The 27,277-nt window shown below is 42.3% G+C and overlaps 1 protein-coding gene across 1 annotated transcript in view; it reads right to left on the bottom strand.

The window, feature by feature from the left end:
• The window catches only part of ADAMTS2 (ADAM metallopeptidase with thrombospondin type 1 motif 2), a gene marked incomplete at both ends in the record, with an annotated part of 189,082 nt that overhangs the window by 17,117 nt on the left and 144,688 nt on the right, over window positions 1–27,277 (bottom strand). The window contains 7 exon segments of the mRNA XM_082005994.1: window positions 2,169–2,344; window positions 3,799–3,944; window positions 10,810–10,923; window positions 12,405–12,537; window positions 16,469–16,612; window positions 18,244–18,349; window positions 19,246–19,402. Coding sequence (XP_081862120.1) covers window positions 2,169–2,344; window positions 3,799–3,944; window positions 10,810–10,923; window positions 12,405–12,537; window positions 16,469–16,612; window positions 18,244–18,349; window positions 19,246–19,402 — 976 coding nt within the window.

Below are 27,277 nucleotides of genomic sequence, written 5' to 3'. Positions count from 1 at the left end.
TACAGAAGGGAGTTTTATATATACTAGAGTTCAAGCATAAGCCACCCTCTGGCCTTGTTTTCACACAAAAGCTGTTCCCTCTAACAACCCGGCACAGGTAAGTGTAACTCTCACAAAGGGGGCTGCAGTTATACCATAATTATATGGGAAACCAGCGGTGCCCAGTGATCAGTGCTCAGACATCAGTGAGATGGTTTCTGACACAGAAGTTATGGAATTTAACAGAAAAACATCTGATTAGTTTCAGTGGTCTTTGCAGCAGACTGCTCCAAAGACTAAAGCAAGAAGCAAAGGTCTGTGGGCCACAACCATTCGTCCCCTCTCCCTGTGCCAGCAAAGTTATTTCATGAAATTAAGCTGTGAAGCTGTGTCTGCGCTCTGAAAACCCAGATTGCACAAGATGGCATGAAAAGAATGAGGGAACCCTGAGAACTGTTTGGGAAGAAAGTCAGGCAAATTAATTACAAGGAACTTGCTATTAACTTCTGGCAGAGTATCCTCTCACTGGAACGCAAAATTATTCACCCAAAGTGACCCTTCCCCTCCCAGAGATGAGTGCCTGGCCGAGGACACCTCGGGTGCCCGGTACCTGCCTCTTGGCCAGGCCAACCCTGCCCTGAAGGACTTGACATTCAAATGAAGTGACCAGGTTTAAAAACAGTGAGCAGCCCGCCCTGCTCATCAAACACGTTGAGAATTGTTGCCCTCTGCCTTTTTGTTTGTTAAAACCTCTTCTCAGCATGTTTTCAACACAACGTGGCAATAGCACGGCAACAGCCTTCATGGCCCAAATCAACCAGCTGCACTTTCATTGACATTTAAGAAGAGGCATTAACAGGAAAATGAACATTTTTGTTCTAAGAGATGAGCTCTGCTGAGGCGCCAGAGACTGACTGACTCTCAGACTGACCATGCCGATTCAGACCCAGCACCGCTCCAACCCAGCAACTGACTCTGACAGTGCCAGCAGTATTTGCAGGAAGATGTAAGAACCAACCTCATCCTTTTCTCAGAATATTCTCCAAGTTCCTTGTAAACTGCAGCCTGGGGACTTCCTAAGTCATGGCTGGAACTTGGTATTTAATAGCTCTTAATGGATTATAGAACTTTCAAGATTCACTCTAAATAATCTTCAAAAATTTCTGGCACCTGCAACTTCCTGTGGCAATGAATTCCAGTTTAAGTATATGCTGTGTGGAAAAGTACTTCCTCATTTGTTTTACACCTGCCATCTGATAATTTTATTTGATGTTCCCAGGCTTGTGTTATGAGAAACAGTGACTAATCATTCCATGTTCAGTCTCTTCATGCCACTCACAATTCTGCAACTCTTATCTTTTTAATCTAAGTCATCACTTTCTCAGAGTGAAAAGTCCTAGTTTCTCTAAAGTCTCCTTATTCATAAGTCACTGCTTATATTTGCTTTATTTGGGCCTTTCTGAGTTCAACTGCAGGTTTTTTAGCAATGGGGGCAGCAGTGAGATGGACACAACCTGAGCTACACTGGCAGAGTATCGTGCAGGTACACAGAGGCAGATGTTCTCCATCTCTCTCTCAACAATCACTGAACTGATGTTTTCCTAAAGCTATCCCCAACTCCCACACCTTTTTCTTCAGAGTCCACCTTGTGTACAGACCCATACACATATAGACACTTACCATTTTTTAATCACCATATCCATTATTGACATTTATCAACACCAAACTTAGTTTGCCACATTCAGTCACTTAGTAACACAAGGTCCTTCTGCAGCTCTCACAGCGGGGCTTCTTATTTTAATTAGCCCCAGTAACTTTGTACCAGGAGGAGATTTTTGTCGCCTCATTTGCTCCCTTTCCCAGCTGGCTACACCATGCGCTCAGCAGCACCCACGCTCCCAGCACCCATCCTTGTGGAACACACACCCCATGCAAGATCATTCCCTTTTGTCTCATGGTAACTCAGCTTAAGAGCAGTTATTGGGCAACAGGGTCCAAAGCTTTTTGAAAATCCAAGTACATTACATGAATTAGATCACTCATACACTGATACTCACTGATCCTGCCAAACAACTTGTAACCAATTTGTGAGGTATGATTTCCTCAGAAATAGTTTTCCCCCTCCTTATATAATTTTTACTTATATTTGCAACTGATTTTACTCTTCATAGGAAAAAGGGACTGCTCACCATCAACATGTTCATAGGGGAGCCAGTGGTGTTTTGTGTTCTGGTACTCGAAGTACGGATCCCACTGCCGGCACTGCTCCTCTCTGAAATCTTCAAAGTCCTTGGGACAGTCCTGAGTGTTGCACAGCTGGAACTCATAGCTCGGACCCACGCATGTGCGGCCTCCATTGGCGGGACTGCAGGAGGGAGAGAAACCCATGCTTAGTTTTTCCATTAATGCATGAGTCAAGCGTCAGTCAAATCCTTTGAGGAGTAATTTAATTCCCAGTCATGTCAGTAGGCACTTGATGAAGCCAGCTATGTATTTCTGATATGAAAAATACATATTTTCTTTAAAAACCCACTGTTACTATTTAGCTCTTAAAAAGCAATTTCTGCAAGGAGACCCTCAAACCACTTGATAAAGGCGAGAAAAGCCCTTTTCTTGGTGAGGCCCGGGAAGGAAAGCACAGGCAGATGAAGTGACTCATTCACATTTACCCCCTAAGCCAGCAGCAAATCCAGAAACAGAGCCCAGCTCAGTGCTGCATCCCCCAGGCAGACATGCATCAGGTTGCTGTCGGATCTGGCAAACCAGAGCACAGGAATCACAGCTGGGTTTGCACCCTCTTCCAGGAACACCGAAAACATTTTCAATAGTACATTAGGCTTTTCCTACATGAAAATAGATTTTACAGCTAAACCTGTGCCCACAGTTATAAAGGTCACTTTCATGTTGCCAGTGTAATAAAGGCTGAAATTAGAACTGGTAATTTTTTTCTTAGCAGAACAATTTCCATCAGAAAGTGATGCTTCATAAAACTTGCCTTTTTTTTTTTTTTTTAATCGATGACAAGATGATTTGTAACACTAGTCAAGTTCAATAACTTTATAACTCAGCATAAACTGAGAAAGTCAATGTTAAAAATATTCTGTCTCTGGTAAAATCATTTAATTCTGACAATTGTTTCAGTTCTTGCTGTTAGGGTCTTGGCATTTTATGATATTGCTATAAGATAGCAATAATTTTACATTTCATATCATTTGTACATACCTATCTATATAAGATATATTATACTTCCAGTGTTACTGAAACTACGTCATTCTACATTATCTAGATGAGCCGTATATAAGTTATTGAAGCAAAAAATTCAGTATTACTAAAAATAACTTTTTGGAAGGTTCTGATCTCTGGAGCTTTGTTCCAACATGGAAGCAAAACAGTTTGAAAATATTTTAAGACCTTCTTGTTGAAACATTCTAAAAGGTGTATTAAACAAAAATTTTAAAATAGTATATACATTTTTAGAAAAAATCCAGCAAATCACTACCGTTATTTCATACTCACATACTAAAACAAGACATATATAGGACCCTAAACTTTTACTCATGCTTTACGCAATAGTGTAATAGCACTTTCAAGATCCTTGTAACTGCATAACCAGCTTAATGGATGGATAAACTGAGAAATAAAGATGATTCATGATTTGCTGAGGGCCAAAAGTAGCGTGTTTGACAACATATACTATAGGTCAGATGTAACAAGCACCGCTCAACATCTTTACTGCATTACTGCACTAGGAATTTAGCAAGGATTCTCACCATTCTTTTGCTCTGCATCAGAAAAACATATGGGTGTACGTATACTTACTGCGGATTGTCACACTGCCGGGTCCTATACTTCACCCCGGTGCCACAGGTGCGAGAACAAGAGCCAAACTTACTCCACGCCCCCCAGTGTCCATCCTGCTTCAGGATGTCTGGTGTTAGCCAGATGCAGTGACCTTTAAAGCAATGCTAAAAGAGAAAAACAAATGTCAGAACGATTGGATGATTAAATTATACCATGAGAAGCTGTGGTACAACAGATTTCATTTTAGGCATGAATTCTGGATTTTTTTTTTTTCACCTCTCCAGGAGAAAGTCGTGAGACTCGCTGTCAGCCTGGGCCCATGATCACAAACTCACTCAGACTTTATGAGCTTACACACGTTAAGTACGCACATACATGCTCGCAGGATTCAAGCCTACCAAGTTCATCAAGCTACTCGCAGCATTACACGCCTTCATCACGTGTCTGCAGCGGTGACTTCAACATAATTGGTAGATTCACTTAAGGGAAATGGCAGAGTCCCAAATCTTGGAGACTAAGTGTAAAATTCTGCCATCGCACGCAGCCACTTCAGGCAGTAATGGCGAGAGCTCCTGCCGCAGCACCGTCCTTCCCAGCAGCTCCTGACTCGGCATACATATTCCTGCACGAAACGCGGTCAGTGAAGTGCAATGAAATTAATGCCAGCTCACATTTTAGACATTAGTGCTATTAAATAAAGAACTCTTGCAGCCTCCCTGGAGATCTCATCGTAAACCTGACCAAAATACCAGGAAGCATTCCTCAGGGAGCAGCCCTGGCCAGTCCCGCTCTGCGCAATTAATCACGCCCCACTAGGCCTTCTCTTTTCTTTCACCTGATTTTTAATACAGTCATACCGAGGTTGAAACACGCGATTTGCTACATTCCCCAAACCTATAAGGTATTTACACATTTCAAGAGCCTTCACATAGCTTCAGTACTGAAACTCTCTACTGTCTCCTCTCGTTAAAGAAACCCGCCGATGCCTTTCCACCAATTTCTTCAGTCCCTAATCAAGGAATTTTTTTCTTAGCTGAAGTCAGGATGAATACTTCTTAAGGATGACAGATTCTGGCCCTTTCTAGTACTATTTCTGCTTTCATAAAAGTCTACTGATGAAGTGCGGGTGCCGGAAAATATTTCCAGCCCAACAAATGACTTTGCATTGGATTGTCGCAGTTTGTCTGCGTTAACGGTTACTGTCGGGATAAGAGCTCTGGCTCAGGCGGACAGATGGCTATAACGACAAGTGCAATCAGTCACTTACCTTCCCTAACATTTAAGTCAACAACAACATTTTACACAGCTTAACAAGCCCTGGAACGCAGGAATTTGGCAGGCGGCACAAGTCGAGCATATGGCTAAATGCATGCTGCCAGCAAAAACAAAATCAGAAGATATATAACAGGAGAGCGTTCTTAAGCATAGAGCAATTAGTGATCTGGAAGACAAATGCAAAAGTGATGGATAATCATTAATAATGCTGAATTTAAAGAGAGAATCACTAGTAAAATAGTGACAAGACACAGATTACCGATTTGCCAATCTGCTCAATGACTGGCTCTTTATTCATGTAATTTATTTTGGTGCTGATTTGGTTGGACAAGGAGTAGAAAAGAGAGTAAAAATTAGGTTTCAACTATTCATTCTTTCTCATGACTTCAAATATTCAAAGTCAAAAATCTATGAAATAGATGAGTTACCACAAAGCCAATTATACCAATCCTGCTCCGGAGCTGTAATGGGCAGATTTTTCTTCGCTGTTTGACGGAAGAGATAATTCAGCAATAGATGAAAGAAATGTAAAATGCTAATACGTCTTTTGCTTTCTTCGGTTTTGAAGCTCAGCGCTGTACCCTTTAGGGACTGTTTACATATTGCTTTGTTTGAACCAACAGTTTGAGTTGTCGGGCCCTGCGTGGCAACAGGACCATTCAGAGATGCAGGGGAAGTGGGCAGTGCATCAGCTTGTCAATACGAATTGCAGCTGAGTTTGGAAGCAGATGAGATGTGGCAGCTCCTGATCCGCGCCTGCTTACACATCCGTTTATCAGAGTTCTGCACCCCTCAGGTATAAGTTCCACAGCGATCACTGAACCCGTTTCAAGAGCCACGTAGTGTATGTCCATTATGTGATGATCCAGGATCCGGCACTTGGACTCCGCGGAGGAAAGGGAGAGACATGTGACGTTGTGTTTGCCAATCTCTTTTCCCTGCTTCAGCCAGGAACAGGGGGATGTGCGTTTGCAACAACCACTAATAAACCACCTATTTGACACTGTGACTGGTCCCTGAACTGGAAAGCAAACATGGAAAAGTGTTATTGACTTTGCTGCGTAAAGGAAAGAGCAGCACCGATTTTTACTGGAGAAGTTGGTCATACGCCGATTGTCGGGAAGCTGAGGCAGAGCTATTAGGAGACAAGCATTTGTCTAAAATGAGTCATCCTCAGCTCTGCCTTTTTGTTTGTGGATTAAAAGAAAGGAGCCTACATAAAACATAACAAAATGATTCACAACCGAGTCTTACTCTGTGTAGACCCGTGCAAGAAAACGTGTGAGAAGGCAAAATCAGAGATGGAGCAATCTCCAGTGTAATAAAGGAAGCTAGAGCCAACCCTTCCTATTGCTACTACATTAACTACACAATGAGGTGGAGAAGGGCCAGCTTCAACCACTGTTCCCTTCATAAACAGGGGGTTTCGTTTAAAGAGTGAAGTATATTAAAGCAATTTTTTTCAAATGAGAAAATGGGTAAATGCAAATTGTTTTCTTAGTGGAAGTCAAGATGACTTCTTGCAGTCTCACTTATTTTTCTGGCAAACAGGACAGTCCAAACCAAGTGCAATTTCCAGGAGAGGAAGCTTAAATCTCTTGCAGTAAAACATTCCACTGCTGTTTTCAGCAGTTCTTTGAAACAACTGCTGTGGACGCCAAAAAAAGAGCCAGTGTGCTCCTGTGGGCTTAACGCACCTGCAAGTTAATTTTTCAAGAAAAGACTTGCAGATCTTCCGTGGGTGTATCTACCTATTTTATATGGGGCAGCAGCTAGCAACTCTCCTTTCTCCTCGCTTGACACCCCAGTTATCTACCCAGTAACCCTCGCGCTGCATCACAGCTGGTGGCCCTCAGCTCTCCCGAGATCGTATCAGCAGAGGGTTACTCATTTATTTGTACTTCCCATCACACGCAGGCTAGCCCGCTCTGCTCCATCTGCTTGAGAATAATTAGTTGCAAGGGATAAACTGAAAGCTTTAACACTGAAGTGTACCTTGAGCCAGTAAAAGTTTCTTCAGTGGAGAATCAAGTATTCTCACTGTTTCTGTGGTGACTAACACAGCATACACTCACCCATCTGTCTCCTGTCTCTGAGAGAAGCTGAGGTCAGCTTTCTCAGTGGGAAATTATCTGGGTTGCTTTGAGCACACATTAGTGTTTTCAGAAACCTTTTTTCTCAGTCCATTTTTCTTCTCCATAATATATATTTATTTCAATATTTAATCATTCCCTTGCTTTCCTGACAGACTAAAAAATCATTCCAAGTTTGACTCAGATTGTCTCATTAGCATTGTGCAAGCAAAGAGAATACCTGCTAGGTTTGTGCTGGATCCTTGGCACATAAGCCAAATCCAAGAGCAACATCAGCGTGGCTGGCAGGGGCAGGTACCAGGCTCTTACCTCTCCAAGAAAAGAAACAAAGGAAACTCAGGTGGTGCAGATGGACTCGAGCATGTGATTCCCCTGCATGAATGACTTTGGGTTTTATTTTTATCCTTCAGCCGATATAAATGTCTCCCCAGAAGAGTAACGGTTCAAAAAAACGTAACAACAAAAACTGGTAAGTTTTTGTGTTACAAAACAAAACTGATGAAGCCAGGTTGCCTGGCTTCAGAAGCCTGAGGCCAATGGTGGAGCTGACAGAATTGTATACAAGTAAATAAATTATCAGCTGAATGCGTATGGGTTTTTTTTAATCCACAGAACGCTAAGCCAGAGTTAAGCTTTGCACAGTTGTGCCTCATCTGCATGGTTTAGTACAGCGATTTATGGAGTGTCTTTGACTTCACATTAAGACTCTGACCCTCCATGTGCTTGACTTTACACACTGGAGTTATTTCATGGAAGTTAATGTGACCATTCAGACACAGAAGTAATTGCAAGTTGCTGCATCATCGAAGCTTCACAAAATTGACAGAATCTTCCCTCTTGCAATTGAAAACTCAATCTAGTTTAAAAAAAAAAAAATCAAGCTGGGAGCAATATAAAATATTCTATTTCCTTTAGGATTCTATAAAAATAGTATTTTTCTTCTCTGGCTGGGAAGCTCCAAGAGAGTATTTTATTTTTCTATCTCTAAACCAGCAAATAATTAATTTGCTGCCAGTTAACATAATGGTTGTTCAATGTCTCCATTTGCACAAGGAGACTTATTAAAAAGCTTTTGAAATGGCAGAACCTCAGTCTGTTTGCAACCACATGCACAGAAGAGCTTACATACATTTTTATATACATATTTACTTAAATACACATACATACACACATATAGACAGGATTAGAAAGGCTAATCTTCCTCCCATTTCTATGGGTCAGTGCCTGGGTCCAAGACACAGCCTGGGCATGCAGAGACATGGCCCTTATCAGCATGCTTACTGAAAATGTGCTGCAAATCTTGTGCATAGGTGTTCTTGCGCCTTGATCATCACTTAGGAAGGAGGCAGCTGGACTGGATTCTCCTCAATAGCATCTGCTAAGTTTGGGGAAGTGAAGAGACCAGTTCTCAGTTATCTGAACACCAGGCTTAGGTGAGAACATCTACGCACCATCCGCTGCGTCAGTCTCCTGAACACCGCTTTCGTTTCTGGCATTCGGTCCCCTCAGCTGCTGCAAAGCCGAGATGTTTCTTTGACACATCAGCAGTGTTGTGATTGGTTTGAGCTTAAAATAGGCCCTGGGAATTAGCGGTACGAAATCACGAAAGCTGCAAGTCTCTAAAGTGGGAAACAAATGGATCTTTCTGAATCAACATCTTTAATTCCTTATGTTTCTATTCTTTTCTTTTCTGGCATTATCCCAAAGAAAATAGTGGATCAAGTTTGAAGTTATTTTCCTCTTCCTCAAGTACTGATGAAGTATCATGGGAGATGTATCTTAAAGGAGGCTGCCACACTGCAATTGAGTCCCAGCTTTGGGCAACGTGTGCATTTAACAGTCCTCATCCTTTCAGGTAAGAGTCTCTGGTATTGTCCCAGTCAATGAAGACAGTGAACAGGGAAAGGCCAAATCAAAGGCAGGGATGAAAAGGAGAGGAACAGATGGAAAAGGATTGATCTGATGTGCCTGTATTAAAAACATCAACAACTAATATATACACTGCTCAAACGCTGAGCTCAGATATACAAAGTCAGTTGTATAGCATTCATAACTCATGCTGTTTCTACAAAAATGTTTAGCTCAGACTGCTAAGCCTTATCTAACAAAATGGTTTTCATTTTATGTAATTTTCTCAGGTTCTCCTGGAAGGTTGCAATAGGTTTATTTATCAAAAAACTGGGATTCCTCCAGGAATAACACAGCCATAGTCCTATCATCTACTGCAACTTCAGAATGTGCACATACTCTCTTGCATCTCCACTGAACTAAAAAGCCCTGGCTGTCTGCACAGTTTGCTGAAGCCTTGGATCCCAAGTTCCAGTCCAGAGAAAATTTTTATAGCTGAGTTGCATAATATCCTGACAAACTGTTTATAATGGAAGCACTGACAGATCCTTAACTGTATGGTTACAAGTTCTTTTTTTTTCATTTCTGTTCAAATACTAACATGAATGAATGGCTTGGGGAAGAGGGTGATGCAACAAAATGGAATATAACTGTACTTTTCTAGAGGTTTCATGAATATTTTCAATGCAAAAGTCAAGCTATAGAAAAGTGAATCTCAAGAAACTGTCTAAGATTTTCAAATGTAATTTAAAAATCTGTGGGTTTTTTTAACAAGAAACAAAGCAGTTATAACAGGAATAATCTAAACAAGAGAAAACCAGAAGGGAGTGGTTTATATAGAGCATGACTTGTAGGGAATTAATTTAGCATTACATTACGTTTTCATAAAAAAGACATTTCAAACCATAACAGCAGCTGCTAATACGGATCATTTATTGCATAAATGATGTCATCCATTGGGTTTTACAAAACGTCTTTCCAAGTAGCGACATCTTCCTCTCCCCCTCGGTCACTGCATCCAAAGCCCAGGGCAGCCAGACTTTTTCAGCAGACTTCAAAGGACTTGGAGTGCAGATCCACTCCAAGCACAGCGTGACCTCCACAGAAGGATAACTGAGACCTGGAGCAGTTCCAGCATGGGGGCTGAAGGGTTGGAGCTGTCTGAGCCCTTGTGACCTTGCAGCTTTCCTCCACAGCTCCTCATGCCTCCCTTGACTCTCATCAAAGCAGCAAATCCACCTCTGCCAATCTGCCCTTCTCTCTTCATAGTCCCTCTCTGCGGTCATGTTGGCTCTCCCTAGCTGGCATTCAACTCCCGCATCCGTTCTTTCCCTCAAGGCAGCCACAGCAGCCTTAGCTTGGCTGTCATCTCCAGGATCTCACTGCTTTCTGCACCCCCAGCACGAGGGAAGCCAGTCAGCATCACTACAACATCACTGACACAAACACAACCCCCCCGACCTCACACATGTTGTGAGTGAGTGGAAATTTCCCCATTTTTGGCTCTGCAACAAAGACTTGCCAAGAAGCACAGGGCAATCTGCAGATACTTACATGACTTGCATGAGGATGGGGTTCGACAGTCACAGAGCTGCCATGCAGGACACACCAGCCCTGGCCCCTGCCTCCTCGCCTCACGCTGCTCACCAGCCTTACTTGCACTCATGAGCTTGCGCCACATCGTTGCAGACTTCACGTCCTCAAGATAGGTTCTTCTCTGGTTCCCCTTGATTTTAAGGGGAACATCCCCAATTGCACACAAACACACAAGAACACACATGAGTGTGTGAGGACACGCAGCACCCACTCTCACCTTTCCTGGTGCACACATGGTCCCGTCCAGCGGAGGCCCTTTCTTTGTTTTGCAGAAGTAGGGGTTCTCGGGGTGGCTACACCACAGCTGCTTGCAGGGATCAAACGTACGGAACTGAAACACAAGAAAAATCAAGAGTGGATGATGCTTCGAGAGAGCTCCCACTGGAAAGTGCAATAGAAGCTGCAGCATGGTGGGGTTTTTCCCTTCTTAGCTGTAAAATGCCAGCTGTTCTCACTGATTCCTGAGGAACACTGCAGTGTCTGTGGATCGAGCATCTCTGAACTTTCATGCAAAATCATCAGTGACTCTGAAGTGAGATCCCATCTGCATTTGATGGAATAAGGTCAGGCAAAAACAGTTTTACACTAGTGACCAAAGGCAGACTGGACAAGGGGGAAACTAGTTCCTCCAGACAGTAAGACACACGCTGCCTTTTCTTACAGTTTCTCCAAATGCTGCTGCTTCATTTGGCAAAAAAAACAAAAAATACTTGAGTTCTCATGGGAGAGGGAAATGAGCTGCTCAGACTGTAGCTTAGCTGTTGCAATCACATGGATGGAAATTTGAGCTCAGGACCCTGATCCAATGAATAAATCGGCATTTTACCTACAATGCAGGACCTTGTATAGGAGATAATGAGAACCACCCACCACACAATATACTAAAACATGGTATCTGGACATGGTTTTGGCTATTCTGAACAAAGAAGAATACAAAGTCTCTGTCCCCCAGGCTCTGGAGAACGGCTGTAAGAAAAGACCCTCTTTGGCTGGGACATTCTTCTAAGGCAGCATCAGTGGGAATTGTGTCAAGACACAATACCACAGTGGATGCTTTAAAGGTTCTCATCCATTATCTAGAGACACCACTTGGCACCCATATTACTGCAGATGGGAATGAAAGAGAAATGTTATCTGTTAGCAGCTGCCATACCAGCTGAAAACATCTCTTTCCATTTAATATTTTCTCCTACTTGCAGAGCTGGAGATGGGAGGCATAGCCCTGCTGCAGAAAACTCTACTTTCTGAGGCCAATCCACTGAGAATTGCACTAATCTTTCTTTGCTTTAAATTTGGACTTTCTCTCTTGTTTTCCGGGCACAAGAGAGCCAACTATGTCATCAAGAGTCCTTGCAAGTTGCTCTATTCACTGTCACGCTTATTTTTTCATGCTAGGCATCAAAATGCATAACGATTTCTGTAAAATGGGATCATAAAAGCATACTGCCCCATGTTAGCACTAAACGATGTGCCACCAAATCCATCTGCTTCACATTTGGGTGGGATTTTTGTAGCAAAATAACTAGCTGCCAGCAATAAGAGGCTCAATAATGCAGCAAGCTTGTTTGCTTGAAGCCTACAGCTATTTATGAAACTACAGAATAATTATTTCTGTAACTCCAGTTTAGAAAAAGACAGAGATACTTAAAATAACGTATTTGTCAACATTCGGTTGTTGTTCCTTGCTCATAGCTAAGTGGGCACAACATCTTTCCTTGTGGGCTTCACTATACTGTCCCTATTGAGGACATTTCAGAGACGCTTACAACACTCCTGGATGAGAAATAGCAGAAGCCAAATTTAAGTACTCACAGCTGTGCACATCATGTAGCCCAAACCAAAATCAAAACGGCACTGCTCATTCATGGAGTAGTGAATTCCTGGCAGCTGTGGAAGGGAAGGCCAGTCATGTTCGAAGGGATCATCACGCAGACAATCATAGGAACTGCAACAGGCAAAAATTACAGTAACAGATGGGGCTGTGAGACTTGCACAGTGTTTGTGGTTTCAGTGCCTTTTTATTCCAAACAAAACAGAGCCTACGATTTCTCAGACACTGGTTGTGAAGAGCAGCTAATATTGCAGTTACACTCACATTAACTTTTTCATGTTGCATCCATCTTTAATGGATTCTGTATATTTTTTTCTGAAGCCCTGCCATTGTAATTTCCATTTAGCTTGCAGGTAAATTCCTATCAGTCTCTAGGCTCCTTATGTGAAAGAAATCAAAGGAAGAATCCACATGACACCAAGAAGAAAAGAAAGTTTAATTAATTTTCCATTTGTGGAATTTCTTGTTGCCTGCAACTGTCTTTCAAGTAAAGCTTTAGAAGCAGAAGCCAGGGTAACCATACAAGATTACCACTAAGCTTGCAGTTTTCCCATGTCCTTGCTGAGAAGCAGCAACTCATTTACAAGCATGTGTACTTTCCTGCCTGTATTAAATGCTCAGGTTTGTTCCCTCTCTGTTTCTCCTGATAGCTCTTGGCTCCACCCATAAGCTGTACAAAGTTTCCCTTCTGTGGGATGAATATGGGAGTTTCTCCTCACCCTAAATCGTGAGAACAGCCTGTAACGTACCAGAATCACGTCTGACAAACTCACGTGGAGAACAGAGGACTGATGGTAATATCACTGAATGGTTAACACAATATAATCATTGGTTAATTCACAAGACCAAGATGATCAACAGTATCCCTGAAATGTCTCTGAGTTAGTTAACAGACATGAGGACACCATACTCGAGTCTATTCTGGCAATAATTCAGGTTGCCTTGAAGATATCAATAGCTGAAAGCAGAATTTTGAGGTTAGATTTACTTCAAAGCAAACCATTGTTCTGCTTTGTTGTATTTAAAAATAACTGTATTTAAAAGAATGTAAAGCAGTCCTCTAGGCCAGATGATTTTTACTGAATGGCTAAAGCTCTAAAGGATCTTGCTAACTGAAACAATCACACTTCTCACACAGTATTTTTATTCTTTATTGCCATACCTAAGATATGTGTCAAAAGACAAGCCATCAGGGAAGACAACTGGCCTGGCTGAACAGAGAGCTTTGGCTGGAACTCAGGAAAAAAAGGAGAGTTTATGACCTTTGGAAGAAGGGGCAGGCAACTCAGGAGGACTACAAGGGTGCCATGAGATTTTGCAGAGAGAAAATTAGAACGGCCAAAGCCCAACTAGAACTTAATCTGGCTACTGCTGTGAAAGACAATAATATTTCTAGAAATACATCAAGAACAAAAGCAGGGCCGAGGAGAATCTCCATCCTTGATTGGATGTGGGGAGAAACATAGTGACAACGGATGAGGAAAAGGCTGAGATGCTTAATGCTTTCTTTGCCTCAGCCTTTAAGAGTAAGAGCAGTTGTCCTCCAGGTACCCAGCCCCCTGAGCCGACAGACAGGGAGCAGAATGAAGCCTCCATAATCCAAGGGGAAGTGGTTAGCGACCTGCTACACCACTTAGACACACACAGGTCTAACAGGCTGGATGAGATGCACCCAAGGGTACTGAGGGAGCCGGTGGCAGTGCTCACCGAGCCACTTTCCATCATTTATCAGCAGTCCTGGCTAACCAGGGAGGTCACGGTTGACTGGAGGTTAGCAAATGTGACACCCGTCTACAGGAAGGGCCAGAAGGAGGATATGGGGAACTACAGGCCTGTCAGTCTGACCTCAGTGCCGGGGAAGGTTATGGAGCAGATCATCCTGAATGGCATCACACGGCATGTACAGGACAACCAGGTGATCAGGCCCAGTCAACACACGTTTATGAAAGGCAGGTACTCCTTGATCAACCTATCTCCTTCTATGACAAGGTGACCTGCTTAGTGGACGAGGGAAAGGCTGCGGATGTTGTCTACTTAGACTTTTGTAAAGCCTTTGACACCGTTTCCTACAGCACACTCCTGAAGAAACTGGCTGCTCATGGCTTGGGCGGGTGTACTCTTCGCTGGGTAAAAAGCTGGCTGGACAGCTGGGCCCAAAGACTTGTGGTGAATGGAGTTAAATCCAGCTGGTGGCTGGTCACAAGCGGTGTTCCCCAGGGCTCAGTACTGGTTGGTTCTGTTTAGTATCTTTATCAATGATCTGGATGAGGGGATCGAATGCACTCTCAGTAAGTTTGCAGGCAACACCAAGTTGGGCAGGAGTATTGATCTGCTGGAGGGCAGGAGGGCTCTGTAGAGGGATCTGGACAGGCTGGATCGATGGGCCAAGGCCAGCTGTATGCGGTTCAACAAGACTAAGTGCTGGGTCCTGCACTTGGGTCACAACAACCCCATGCGACTCCACAGGCTTGTGGAAGAGTGGCTGGAGAGCTGCCTGGCAGGAAGGGACTTGGGGGTGCTGGTTGACAGCCAGGTGAATATGAGCCAGCAGTGTGCCCAGGTGGCCAAGAAGGCCAACAGCGTCCTGGCCTGTATCAGAAATAGTGTGGCCAGCAGGAGTAGGGAAGTGATTGTGCTCCTGTACTGGGCACTGGTGAGGCCGCACCTTGAATACTGCATTCAGCTTTGGGTCTCTCACTATAAGAAGGACATTGAGGTGCTGAAGTGTGTCCAAAGAAGGGCAATGAAGCTGGTAACGGGTCTAGAGCACAAGTCTTATGAGGGGTGGCTGACAGAACTGGGGTTGTTTAGCCTGGAGAAAAGGATGCTGAGGGGGACCTTATCGCTCTCTACAACTACCTGAAAGGAGATTGCAGTGAGGTGGGTGTCAGTCTCTTCTTCCAAGTAACAAGCGATAGGACAAGAGGAAACAGCCTCAAGTTGTGCCAGGGGAGGTTAGACTGGGTATTAGGAACAATTTCTTCACTGAAAGTATTGTCAAGCATTGGAACAGGCTGCGCAGGAAAGTGGTTGAATCACTATCCTCCTAAATTCTGGAGGTATTTAAAAGATGTGTAGATGTGGTGCTTAGGGACATGGTTTAGTGGTAAACTTGACAGTTCCAGGTTAACAGTTGGAATTGATGATCTTAAAGGTCTTTTCCAACCTAAATGATTCTATGATTCCATAGTTAAGATAAAAATACTGACAAAAAGACTAACTCATGTTTACTTCATGTATTTTGCTGCATTTTTTTTCTACTTATTTTCAGGTTTTGCTGGGTATCCTAGTAGTTTCCCTTTATTTTTCCATACAACTTGCACATAACAATAAGGGAAAGATCTTTTCTACAAGGAGGAAAAACATGGTCCTAAACATCAGTTTGTCGGGGAACTCAAGCGCAGAGTCAGGATCAAAGGGAAGACAGGAAGCTGTCACAAGGACCGGAGAATAAACAGTTTTGCATTTAGGGTACTTAAAGTGACAACTAAAGAATTAATTCTAGAACCATGCCTTTTCTTTAGATATCTATGAAAGTCAAAAAAAGCCCTGAGCACTTAAAGGGCAGAATTTCCTCTTTAGGCAGCACCATCTTATCATTGACAGGTATCATTAAGCAACAAATGGCCCTTGAAGACAAAGTTGTTATCTGTAAGATAGACACCACGCTGCTGGGTAGCATAGGCACTCCTACAGCTATAGGTTACATCAGGGAGCGAGGAAAGTTAGCAATGAGATTAAATAATAGTGTCTTCTCATAACCCCTGAGAGGACAGCATATATACTACCAAAGTCCAGAAAATGAACAGATGTAAATGAGAACAATTTAAAATGAACCAAAATCCATTTCATTAATTGAGAATTGCATTATTATTTGCAATTGATGGGAAAGCATCTCGGTCTCAATAGGATAGGGGGATTCTTTCTTTGTCTTATTCAACCCCATTTGAGTAACTAACAGAAGGAGAAAGCACAAATGCTAGATGCAGAATTGTTCTTACATGCTTCCTAATGAAAGGAGAGAGTCTGCTTAACAGTTACTCACTGGAGATAACGATTCAGCTCTTGCTGGCTGCAACGAGACCAGTGGAAGCGATGAAACGCGGCTTGCACGAGGGGAGCCATGATGCTCCCCAGGCGGACTTCATCCCCACATCTGTTCCCTTGGCCATCGTGCTCCATGCCTAAACTGCCCCACACAGGAGAGAGACAGCACATTTGCAGGTGAACTCTGAGTGCCCAAGCGCTTCCACATCCCAAATGTCACCAGTGGTTGATTGCAACAAGGTTCTTAAGTCCCATGACCCTTGTTTACAAGAGCAAAGTCATAAGAAATAAGGCAGGGTGATACTGAAGCTAAAGAGCTAGTCTGCATTGGTTCCCACATAGAAGCATCAACCCCTGAAAGCACTTTCATGTGATTAGCTTAATCCACTTTCTTAATCTGCTAATCTAAAATAGATTAAAAGTACGTTCTTTGGGCTTCTGTGCAGATCCACATTTGTGAATAACTATGGCTAAATTAGTCCATTTCTGGATTAAGGATCTAGTCCACCTTGCAGGAATACTAACAGAAATTTATCCATGCTCCAATCTGGAGCTATCCAGGAGTCTACCTAACTCTTAAAAAAATCACACCTTAGCTTAATTTGAAGTAATTTGCCATTATAGAAAAGTCCTTTGCACGGAAAAAAAGAAACCACACTGAAAGCTAGTTTAGACTAGGTGCTGCTCTTGCCCAGTAGCAATCCCACATTGTTGAAATGTGAAACAGCCTGGAAAGTGTTGGGTGCTTTCTGGAAAATTACCCCAACTTACAGATATTTTTCTGGTTTTATTATGAATATGTTTTCTCCTTTCCTTTGTTAGGATCTTATATTGCATTTTTTGACTAACATGGGCGATATCTGTCCATAATTTAAACCAAATTAACAGATTGGGGCTGAATGTGATTTGAGAGATTACAAACATTCTTCAGTGGTATCTCTTCTAAAGCTCACTGTGTATTCCTTTTAATCTTAATTCAAAAATTCTGGAATCAAATACCATCTGGGTATCAATTCTATGTCCCTGTCTAATTAAGATATGCTTACAGTGATTTCAATAAACTTTGGCAATTTTTTGTTTAAAGCCCTTAATAACTGTGATACAATAAAGAGAAAAGGGCCTTCAGGCTTTCTTAGGGAAAACAGAATAGACTGGAACTGTTCAGAAAAAGCCTTCTGGGAATTGTTGTTCTACCAAAGAGAAAATGGGAAATCAGTGGGTGTTCTCTCCAAAGAGGGAAACTAAAATGCTCTGGGAGAAACCAAAGCTCTGACAACTTCTGCCTGGTCATTGGTTCTAATCACATCAATATTAAAATGCATTTTTTATATGAAATATAGAGAACAGTTGTAACCTCAGTGCTTGGCACCTAGTTTCTACACAGTATTATACCCTTTACCAGCAGTAACATACATAGGTGATGGGCTTATTTAATATGGATTGTTTTCAAGAATCCTGTGTTCTATTGACTCACTGAATTCATATGTCATCATTATGTGTACTTTACATTGCCACCAGGAGACTATAATACAGCATTCAATCTACTCTCACAGCAGCCCTGGAAGATATTTTGGTATTCATTCCTTTTTCCCTTTGAAAATACTAAAATACAAAGCTTACGTAAGATCATAAAGAAAGCCTTGAGACAGCTCAGATCTGAAGCCAGAGCTAATTGAATAGTGTTTCTTGACATAAACTGCATCTTTCCAACGTCATTTGTCAGTACCAAAGACGTTATAAGGTAGGACACGGGATGTCCACAGTTCTACTCACACATGTCCAGTTTCATGAGCCACCACAAATGCAGATGAAAAACCATCTTCATGGTTGAGAGTGCAGCTTCGAACAGGATGACACATTCCAGTGACTGGAGCGTAGCCTGTGAGAAATACCAAGTGTTCCAGAAAATGAACAAGTATGGAAAGGCAACGTGGCGAGTTGCTCTAGGACAAACATCTGTCGCCTGTTTTGACACAGATATAGTTGAAGCAGTCCTCTCAAAAGACCTCTGCGCCCAAGCATTTAATAATGTGCTCCCTCATATACGAAACTAGATGAAACCAGCCTGTTGAACAAATTAAAACTGTATTCCTGGCTCACCAAGAAAACTGTTGTCACCTCTAGGACCATCCTGCAATTGCCTTCTCCAAGTGCATGAGGCAACAGGGGAAAAGGACACCACATGCTGCTGTGTTACAGCTCACAAGGAACTCAGTGCAGTTCTAGCTGGGAATGCAGGAGCAAAGCCCCAGCCCTGTGCTGACAGCAGATCTGGCCAACCCAAAAGGAATGGGAAAGCTCTGAGATTTATCCCCTCCAGTGAACAAACCTGATCTAAGAAGAGGCAGAGCCCTGAAAAAAGGAAAAAGTGGACAGCACTTGGCATTGCTGTTCCAGACCTCTCTGTAACAATATTTCTTGGCAATCCTGCTGGAACACGGCAACAGCTTTGGAGACTTTTTAAACACAAAATCTATTCATTAATCTTTGGGCATTTTCAGGACTGTTTACATAGGGATACCATTTGCTTGGCTTCAGCAAGAGCAAAGAAGTGATCCAATAATAATCCCACCAGTAAGAAAGGATAAAACAATAAGTGAAACAGTAACAACTGATAACGGCCACATGCAGAGCTCTTGGGGAAAGAAAATGCTGACCAAAACTAAGCAAAAGATACACAATTATACTTTGCATAACTAGCCTTGCTCAGTGATAAACACAAATGCTGCTCAGAAGTCTTGACATTTACAAACCAAAACCTGATGAACATCTTACCTTGCATGCCAGATGGACCAAAATCCTGCCTTGTGAGAAAGATAGCATGGTCGTGATATTCTGCATGCCCAGTGTCAGGTTTCTGTTGCAAGTAGGCCCAACGACACACATTCTCCAGGCTTTGCGAAGGGTTCCCAATCTCTATCAGACTCATAGACTGCATACGCACAGGAAGAAAAGACACCAATAGCTATTTATTACGAGAGTCACAATTTTTTTCCCCAAGTTGGGAAAAAAAAGTTCAGGCACTTGAACAAACATTCTATGTCTATTAAAAGTCTGTTCTTAATAAAGAGACAATTACACTTCAGAAACAAATTTTACTGGATCAAGAAAGAAAGAAAAAAGCTGAAGTTCATGGTTAGATTAAATGCAATTTCCATGACATATTCATGAGGTCTAAGATATAACAAAAGAAAAAAAAAGGGGGTATTTTAATGGCAAAACATCTTTTTTTTTTTTTTTTTTTAATTATATTGTGCATTGTGTGTGATTATTTCTATGCCACCCTGGCATCAGCTTGCACCATCACTTCCAGTCTGGACACAGAGTTTCCGATGGAGCTTGTGCCCCTGTTGGAACTGCAGCGGCTGTTGGCCAGCGGACACTAACCACCATGGGGAAGGGTAATGCCTATATGGCCTAGGGAAGCAAATGGCAATACCAGCAGACAGCCAGAACCCAGCCCTGGTTCCTCCGCCACTTCTGCCATGTAACCAAGCTGTTAGGGCTGTTTCGTCAGACCTATGAACACTACTGGATGATCTGTAAGTGTAAAAATTAAGTACATTTTTTCAGCTGTATTTGAATCAGTACTTTCAGAAACGGTCTTCACAATGACTGTCTTTAAGTGCACTTTCTTTATCTCATCTCACATGTGAAGATAGTTCCGAAGGTAGCACACATGACTTCCCACTGCGGCACGCCGTCCTCCCTCTAAACCGCACATTACATGGGTCATGCGCCAATATGGCTTAGCCAGCTCAAATGAGCTAAAGTGTGTTAGGTGCAGTGCAAAGGGCAATCCTCTTCAACAAGAAAGAGAAGGGATTTTAAAATCCAACTACTACATTTGTCTTTTTTCAAAATAGTATTTTCTTAAGAATTCCCAGCTAATTCTACTTAATACTGTGCATTGCTAAGACTTAAGAAAGTTTATTGTATGTGGGATGCTATAAAATGTATGACTAATTGACCCATCCCAGGCCTTCCAGGATTTGTAAGAAATACATATGTGAACCCTGGCTTTTCATCTGCAAAAATTATATTACCATGACAACACTGTAATCATAACACAAACCACTACAATTTAGATGCTATACTGTACTGTAAGCGTTTGTCATTCCAAAATACTTAACGTAGAGCAAAACGTAGCCTGAGCCAAAACTAAGAGAGAAGTAATATCGTTCGTGTTTAAATACAGATGTATTTGACATGTCCTATAATTGAGTGCATGATGCACAGAGTATTGACTACATGAAAAAGAAAATCCTCAAACGGTTGTGGAAGAACAACTGGAATTGATAAAAGAAGAGTCTGCCAAACTGAGGTCTGACTTTGGCAAAACTGGGATATTACAATTCTGCAAATGTTCAGAAAAACAAATTAATAAACCAAATAGAGGCACAGTTTGGATTCTGATACCACTGTGGAATGAAAAAGTTGTAATATAATCCCACACTGGTTCATACTGCTTCCAGCTGTAATTCCCTTGGAAACTGAACTAATAACTGTATTTAAATGGTGGGACAGTTGTGGTGCCTTTATGGCATCTTTGTAGATTTATAAGAACAGACTTAAACAAATTTTGATAGACTATTAAAGGGTAAAATCCTGGCTCTTCAAGCAAAAATCCTATTCAGTTAAACAAGGTTTGAGCACTATTGAGGTCTTTAATAACATACATCAGTGGTAAAGCAAAAACAAACAAGCAAAACAAACAAAATCCCTATCTACATCATCGCCACCTTGTTCTCATTTCTCCAAAGCTTCAGAAAAGAAATCAATCCCTTCAAGGAGCTCAGTGAGAAATCTTACTGCAAGATTCAAAAGCCAAAGAATGCTGTAAAATGAAGTTGAAAAATCTCAAGTCATGTGTATCATTTGCTAATAGTTCGTTGTCTCATAATGACATCCTTCTGTACATTCTACCAAATGAAAATCATCACATCTTACAAGATGCATCGATCAGAAAACAAAGAAAAAATACGCAATATCAACATGTGCTTTGTTTAAGGGTATCCAAATATTTGCAAAGAAATCTCTGCATGATCGGCAAACAATATAACAAAAACAATATAAAAAAGGCAATGAATTCTAAATAGCCACGGTTTTATAGCTCTCCTCTGTCATATGTCACCTCTTCCCTAAACTGAAACCTTTGCAGTGGACCCCAGCACAAAAGCAAACGACTAGTCTCCAAATGAACTAACGCAGCAGCTTGCAGCACTTTGACAAACGTCAACTCTGCCAGAGACCAGATCAGTCTGTCGCAGCGTACCCAGCAGCTCCCACGGTTCAGGCACTGCTTTGGCATCTGGCATGAGTTGACAACTGTTTTCACTGTATACTGAAGTCCACTTTGAGAGCAAAACCACTGGTTGAGTCCAAGAGCATCTCAATGCTTATTTATCAAAATGGCGATTATTTAGATCTTGTTTTCAAGCAAACAAAAGGAGAACCAACTGACTAACATGGGGCATTCTGGGTTTTTTCGCATCCACCACAGTGAGGAAAATGAAGAATATCCCTTTGGCATAAGAGGGGAAACTGAGAATACACAACTCTATAAAACACACTTCAGCTGATGGCCCGACTTCTTTGCTAATGACCCAATTTTACATCAGAAATGGGGCACATGTAAAATTGAGCCTTACTGCTCTTTAAGTTGGGAAGCAAGGCATCCAGTAGGAAGTCAATTATTTTAAATGTCCATGTGCTACAGATATAAATAGCAAGTCGAGGTCCCATGTCAATGAGGAGGACTTCCAAAGAGTAAGAGGAAAAACTCAGTCTACCTGCTGAGTACTCAAAGTCTACTGAGCACTCAAATCATCTGGCCATTAATCTCTTGTGTTTCTTCACTGTAATGTAGCAGCCCGAAAAAGAGACCCCCCCTTAATTCCTAGGAAGTTTTCAACCAAATTCCCACTTTCTGCAATTTGTCAAGGACTTCCAAATCAGAAAGGCTCCAACAGTACGAAGAGTGAATACTGTGCAGCCAGGGAACCACCGACCTGGGGTCTGAGTCAACCCCACTGTGCTATGCAATTGTTCAGACCAAAGAACCATGTAACCAATGGTCCTCTCCGGATAGGAGGCAACGGGATGCCCAGGGAAGGGAATTAGAGGAGTGCAAGTATAGCACAGTATTTGCCTCCAAATAACCTCCAAGGCTCCAGATGTCTTTGGATCAGAGATTTCCTGAGTCAGACATATCTTTATATTGCATTTTATTAACTTTTTCAGCTTCCTTGCCTTTAAAGATAAATGCTGCTGTCCTGCAAGAAAGAAGCTTAGGAATCATGGGACCAGGCACAGCTTGTTACTAGACAGGGAAGATGTAATGTTTTGGAAGGATGTTGTCCAAAAAATTTACTCTTGTAGAGATATCAGATAACACTTGATAATATTTTCTGTTGGAAGTCAATGGGGAGCTTTCATCTGACTCAGAAACGCCCAGTCTCTTATTAAATGGATGAAGTGACAGGACAAAAAGGAAAAGAGATGAACTCTGTACAGTAATAAGGATTACAAGTAAAGGTAAAATCCCTCTTTGTCACACTGCAGAGAAAGTTTGGGGGCTAGCAGGCTGCATATGGAGAAGTATAGGTGTTACTGTTGGCCAGCAAAGGGCCCCCACTGCCAGGAACATGCAGGTCCTGCAGCTGGCTGGGAGCTCAGACCTGGCTGAGAAGGACCTCTTTCCAAACAGGACAGCAGGCCTGTGGCGAGCATTACTCAGCTGATCAGCAGGAAAACTGCCAATGGAAAGAGAAACTTTCCTTCTCACAGCAAGAAAAGCAAAAAATCTGTGAGCATTTCAGAGAACTGCTGATGGAGACAGATGGAGATGTTGGCCAAGAAGTGGAAAGGCCTCAGCTGGGAGAAAAACCCCATGCAAGGAGACTCCACAGAGGGTTACAAGGACAGTCTGCCCTAGAGAACTAGCTCTGAGATCCTTGCTCTGCGAAACTCAACATCTACTACTGCCTTCCATTTTCCTTCTTTTTTGATTCTGCCTTCATTTCTTCTCTACTCCCTTCCTTTTTTAGATGGAAGCAGCAGAAAAAAAACTAAACAAAAATAGAAGACAACTGAGTTGCAACTACTATTCCTACTGGGAAGCAAAGCAGAGCAGTAAGAAATGGTTGAAAGTTGTTACTACATACATCCAGAGGCTTTTGAGCCTTCTTTGCTACCTGTCTTGTCTTTTGGGAAGTTATCAGTGTGATGTTCAGTTGTACTGTTACGAAGACACTGAAGACCAAGTCATTTCTGAAGCCGAATGTAAGGTCCTTCAAATACTTGTGGAAATTGTTTGGAAAGTAAGAAATATGTCATTTCTTTTTTCTTTAACTATTTCAAATACAAAGTTATCTTAGAAGAAAAACTGCAAAGTCTACCCAAACTTTTAAAGACGGTTCAAGTTGCCAGTACATGTGAAAGACACACTGGTATCACACGTAGAGTGGCAGCTTTCCTTAACCAACTGTTTTATTTATCTGCCATTTGGCATAACTGGGTACAATTTTGCAATGGTGTTGATGAGCAGAACACAAGAAATTTAGGCAGGTCAGAAGCTTGCCGGAAAAGGACCTTTCCTAACTCATCCATTAGGTGGTGCTCCAAGAGTACCAACGGAGAAGGCTTTGCTGCTCTTCAGCAGCTCCAGAAGGAGCAGAAATACGCTTAACTTGATAGGCTTCAAACTATGGTAGCAAAAGTTGGACCATAGCAGCGCACACATTCGAGAAACAATACATACAACTTTCCCTTCTTGAATGTGGAAAGTCTCTGCAAAACACACTGTTTACATTGTTCCTGCTTGGCACTTCTATTGTTCATTGTATATTGGATTGGATCTTATATATGCTTCTCTCACCCTGAACAAGACAAGCAATAAATAAATAAATACAATTATCTAGTGTCCATGGTAACCAAACCAACAAAAATAGCTCATTCAGCAAACTGTCATTTTGCATTCAAAGGATTTGTAAAGCTTTCTTATGGCAGCAATTTGTAAACATTTTTCAGTCTCTAATTCTGTATAAATGTAAGCAGATTGGGAATACAAAGTACTGTTTATGCTATCAGCCAGCTCTACACTCTTCAACGTCCCAACAAAACACACTGGGAAATTATAAGCTATGAGTCTAATATATAAATAAGGCAATTGAACTATTTACCCAGATAAAAAATAAGAGGGACAATATCACCTCTCATCTTTACCCCTACCCTAAACATATTGAAACCATACAAAAATATGAACAGTAGCCAAAATGCTATATAATAGGTAGGTTCTGGCCTTGCAACTCAGCCTTTACAGAACCGGAGATGGGATCAGGAACTCCATCTTCAGACATGTTTCCATAGCACATTGCAAGATCAGAGCTTGATTCCTGCTGATACTTTTGGGTCTTCTGCATCTACCAATGTCAGTGGAAAACTAAGATACTCAACTCACATTAGTGACCTTCTAATACAAGAAGAAGCTGGAGAAGAGGAGGCTCAGGGGGATCTCATCAATGTATATAAATACCTATTGGGAGGGGAGTAAAGATGACTCAGGCGGGTTCTTCTCAGTGGTATCCAGAGAAAGAACAAGAGGCAATGGGCACAAACTGAAATATAAGAAATCCCATTTAAATGCAATTAAAAAACTGTAAGAGTGTTACTGTAGTTTTACTGTAAGAATGGCCACACATTGGTAAAGATTGCCAAGAGAGGTCATGGAGTCTCTGTTTTTGGAGATATTCAAAATCCAGATAGACAAGGTCCTGAACAACCTGCTCTAGGTGACCCTGCTTTGAGCAGGGGGTTGGACTAGAGGATGCCCTTCCAAGCACAGCTATTCTGTGACCCTAATGTACAGCTAACAACCCCCTTGCCTTGCCTGGCACAATAGCTCTCAGCCAGAGTCCTTGCGTCTTCCCAGGATAAGCAGAGATGAGGGGAGCATTCATCCCTTTCCAACCAACCAGAGTCAAGAGCAAAATGGTAAGGATGAACACCAGATTTAAGGGATAAACCTGGCTTATCCTTCCACCTCATCTGCGTCACCTGTGCCACCCTCTGGGAAACAGAGCGAAGAACCTGGCTCAGACCGAACCACCGCTTTCCATCCTGGCTGAACCGCGAATATCTTCCCTGTTTGCATCAAGCTTAGACATGAAAAGGTCAGATGGCAGAGATAAAGAGAGCACCATTTTATGAAAAGATCAAAGGTAAAATCTTGTCCCAGATGAAGGCAGCAGGAGCTCTGCTAATACCTCAGATACACACAATTCAAAAATCCTCAGTTGAACAGTTCTGCCCTCTGAGATTGTAGACTTCCACCCCATACTACCTTCTTCTTGAACTGCCATCTTAAAGCCATTTGGGTCTCCTTCCCTCCCATAATTTTTTGAGAGGCTCTCTGCCTTGCTGGTCAGGTTCCTCTTTCAATCTGACGAAGTTAACACATCGCCAGAGTAAAACCACTTGTTCTGGGGCCAACATTGGTTTACAGCTCATATGGGCTTTCTCTCCCTAATGGTTGCCATCCCAAATGTGTACAGAGCAGACACAGCATCCCTCAGCCTATCCCACCCTGTTCCAGTCTGAATATGGGTGACTCTACCTATGCGTGTTGCTCAGGGGTGTCCTGCACTGCCACGTTCACATTTCCCAAGAAATAACCCTCATAAATCCTCAGATGGCTGCATTTCTTGAAACCCCTGCAGTTCCTGCAAAATTCTTTCTGATGTTTTTTTCATCAATAACTGTCTTAATTACACCCATCCCAGCTAACGTGTGTGTTTTTCTCTGCCGCTGTGCAAGCGCAGCTCATCTGCACACAAAGTCACCATTGTCGATGGACAGAGTGTGGGGTTGGAGCCAGGAATTTATGAGGTCTTATCCCCAGCCTGCCAGTGGCCTTCCGTGTGGCCTTGGAAAATAACACTTAACGTCTTTGTTTTTTTAGCTGTAAAATGGGAATAATAATCTTTATTCATCCACCTCAAAGAGGCGATGAGAGGATTTTATGCAGTGCTCAGGATTTAAATGTTTCCCAACAAATTTTATAATAACCAGTCAGGGTTTTTAAATCCATTTTCAGCTCATCTCTTGCCACCTCCTCTGCACTTGGTGATAGTGGTTGCTTTGCTTATTCCCCTGAGTATTCTAGAGCTAGCTGGATTACAGAGTAGTTACAACCAAAATAGGTCTAAATGGAATAATTTGCCCAAACATTGAATTATATTCATCTCAAATGTATCCGCAGTTTCCAGAATTTGGCACCGATCTTCCTACTACTGAAGTCAAAAAGGCAGAAGTGAGCCAGCTCATCTTTTTCCCATTTGAAGAAAAATGCACCACACGTCCCCTGTTTACTTATTTGCAGTATCCCATCACATCAAAAAAGCCTGTGACTTTGGGAGTCCACACAAAGAAAGTGCAAATGTATGGCAGCTACTGAAGCCACCACAGATATGAAGTAGCTTTTGCAGAACACATTTTTCTATCCTATTGATGGAATTGATAAATGAGCGGGCAGCAGCCAGGCATGGTCGAAGCCTTCACATCAGCCCCTCTGGTACATCACATTGCGTTGTTCTTTTATTTGACGTACTAGGAGAAAAGCGGGGAGTCAGGAAGGGGCTGGTAGCTTCAGCACGCCTGCCCCAGACACAGCACCGCCACATGCTGCCCTCTCCTCAAACACACCACCCAGCCAGCACCCACGCCTGGTGCTCCTTGGCAGGTCTCGACCTGCCATATCCTCAGACTAAGTTCAGAGGTAATTACACAAAGCGTTAATTCAGTAAAA

The sequence above is a fragment of the Phaethon aethereus genome, assembly GCF_964289735.1.
Source record: "Phaethon aethereus genome assembly, chromosome: 14".
NCBI lineage: Eukaryota > Metazoa > Chordata > Aves > Phaethontiformes > Phaethontidae > Phaethon > Phaethon aethereus.
The sequence above is the reverse complement of the archived record's forward strand: the minus strand, read 5'-3'. Positions and strand labels throughout refer to the sequence as shown.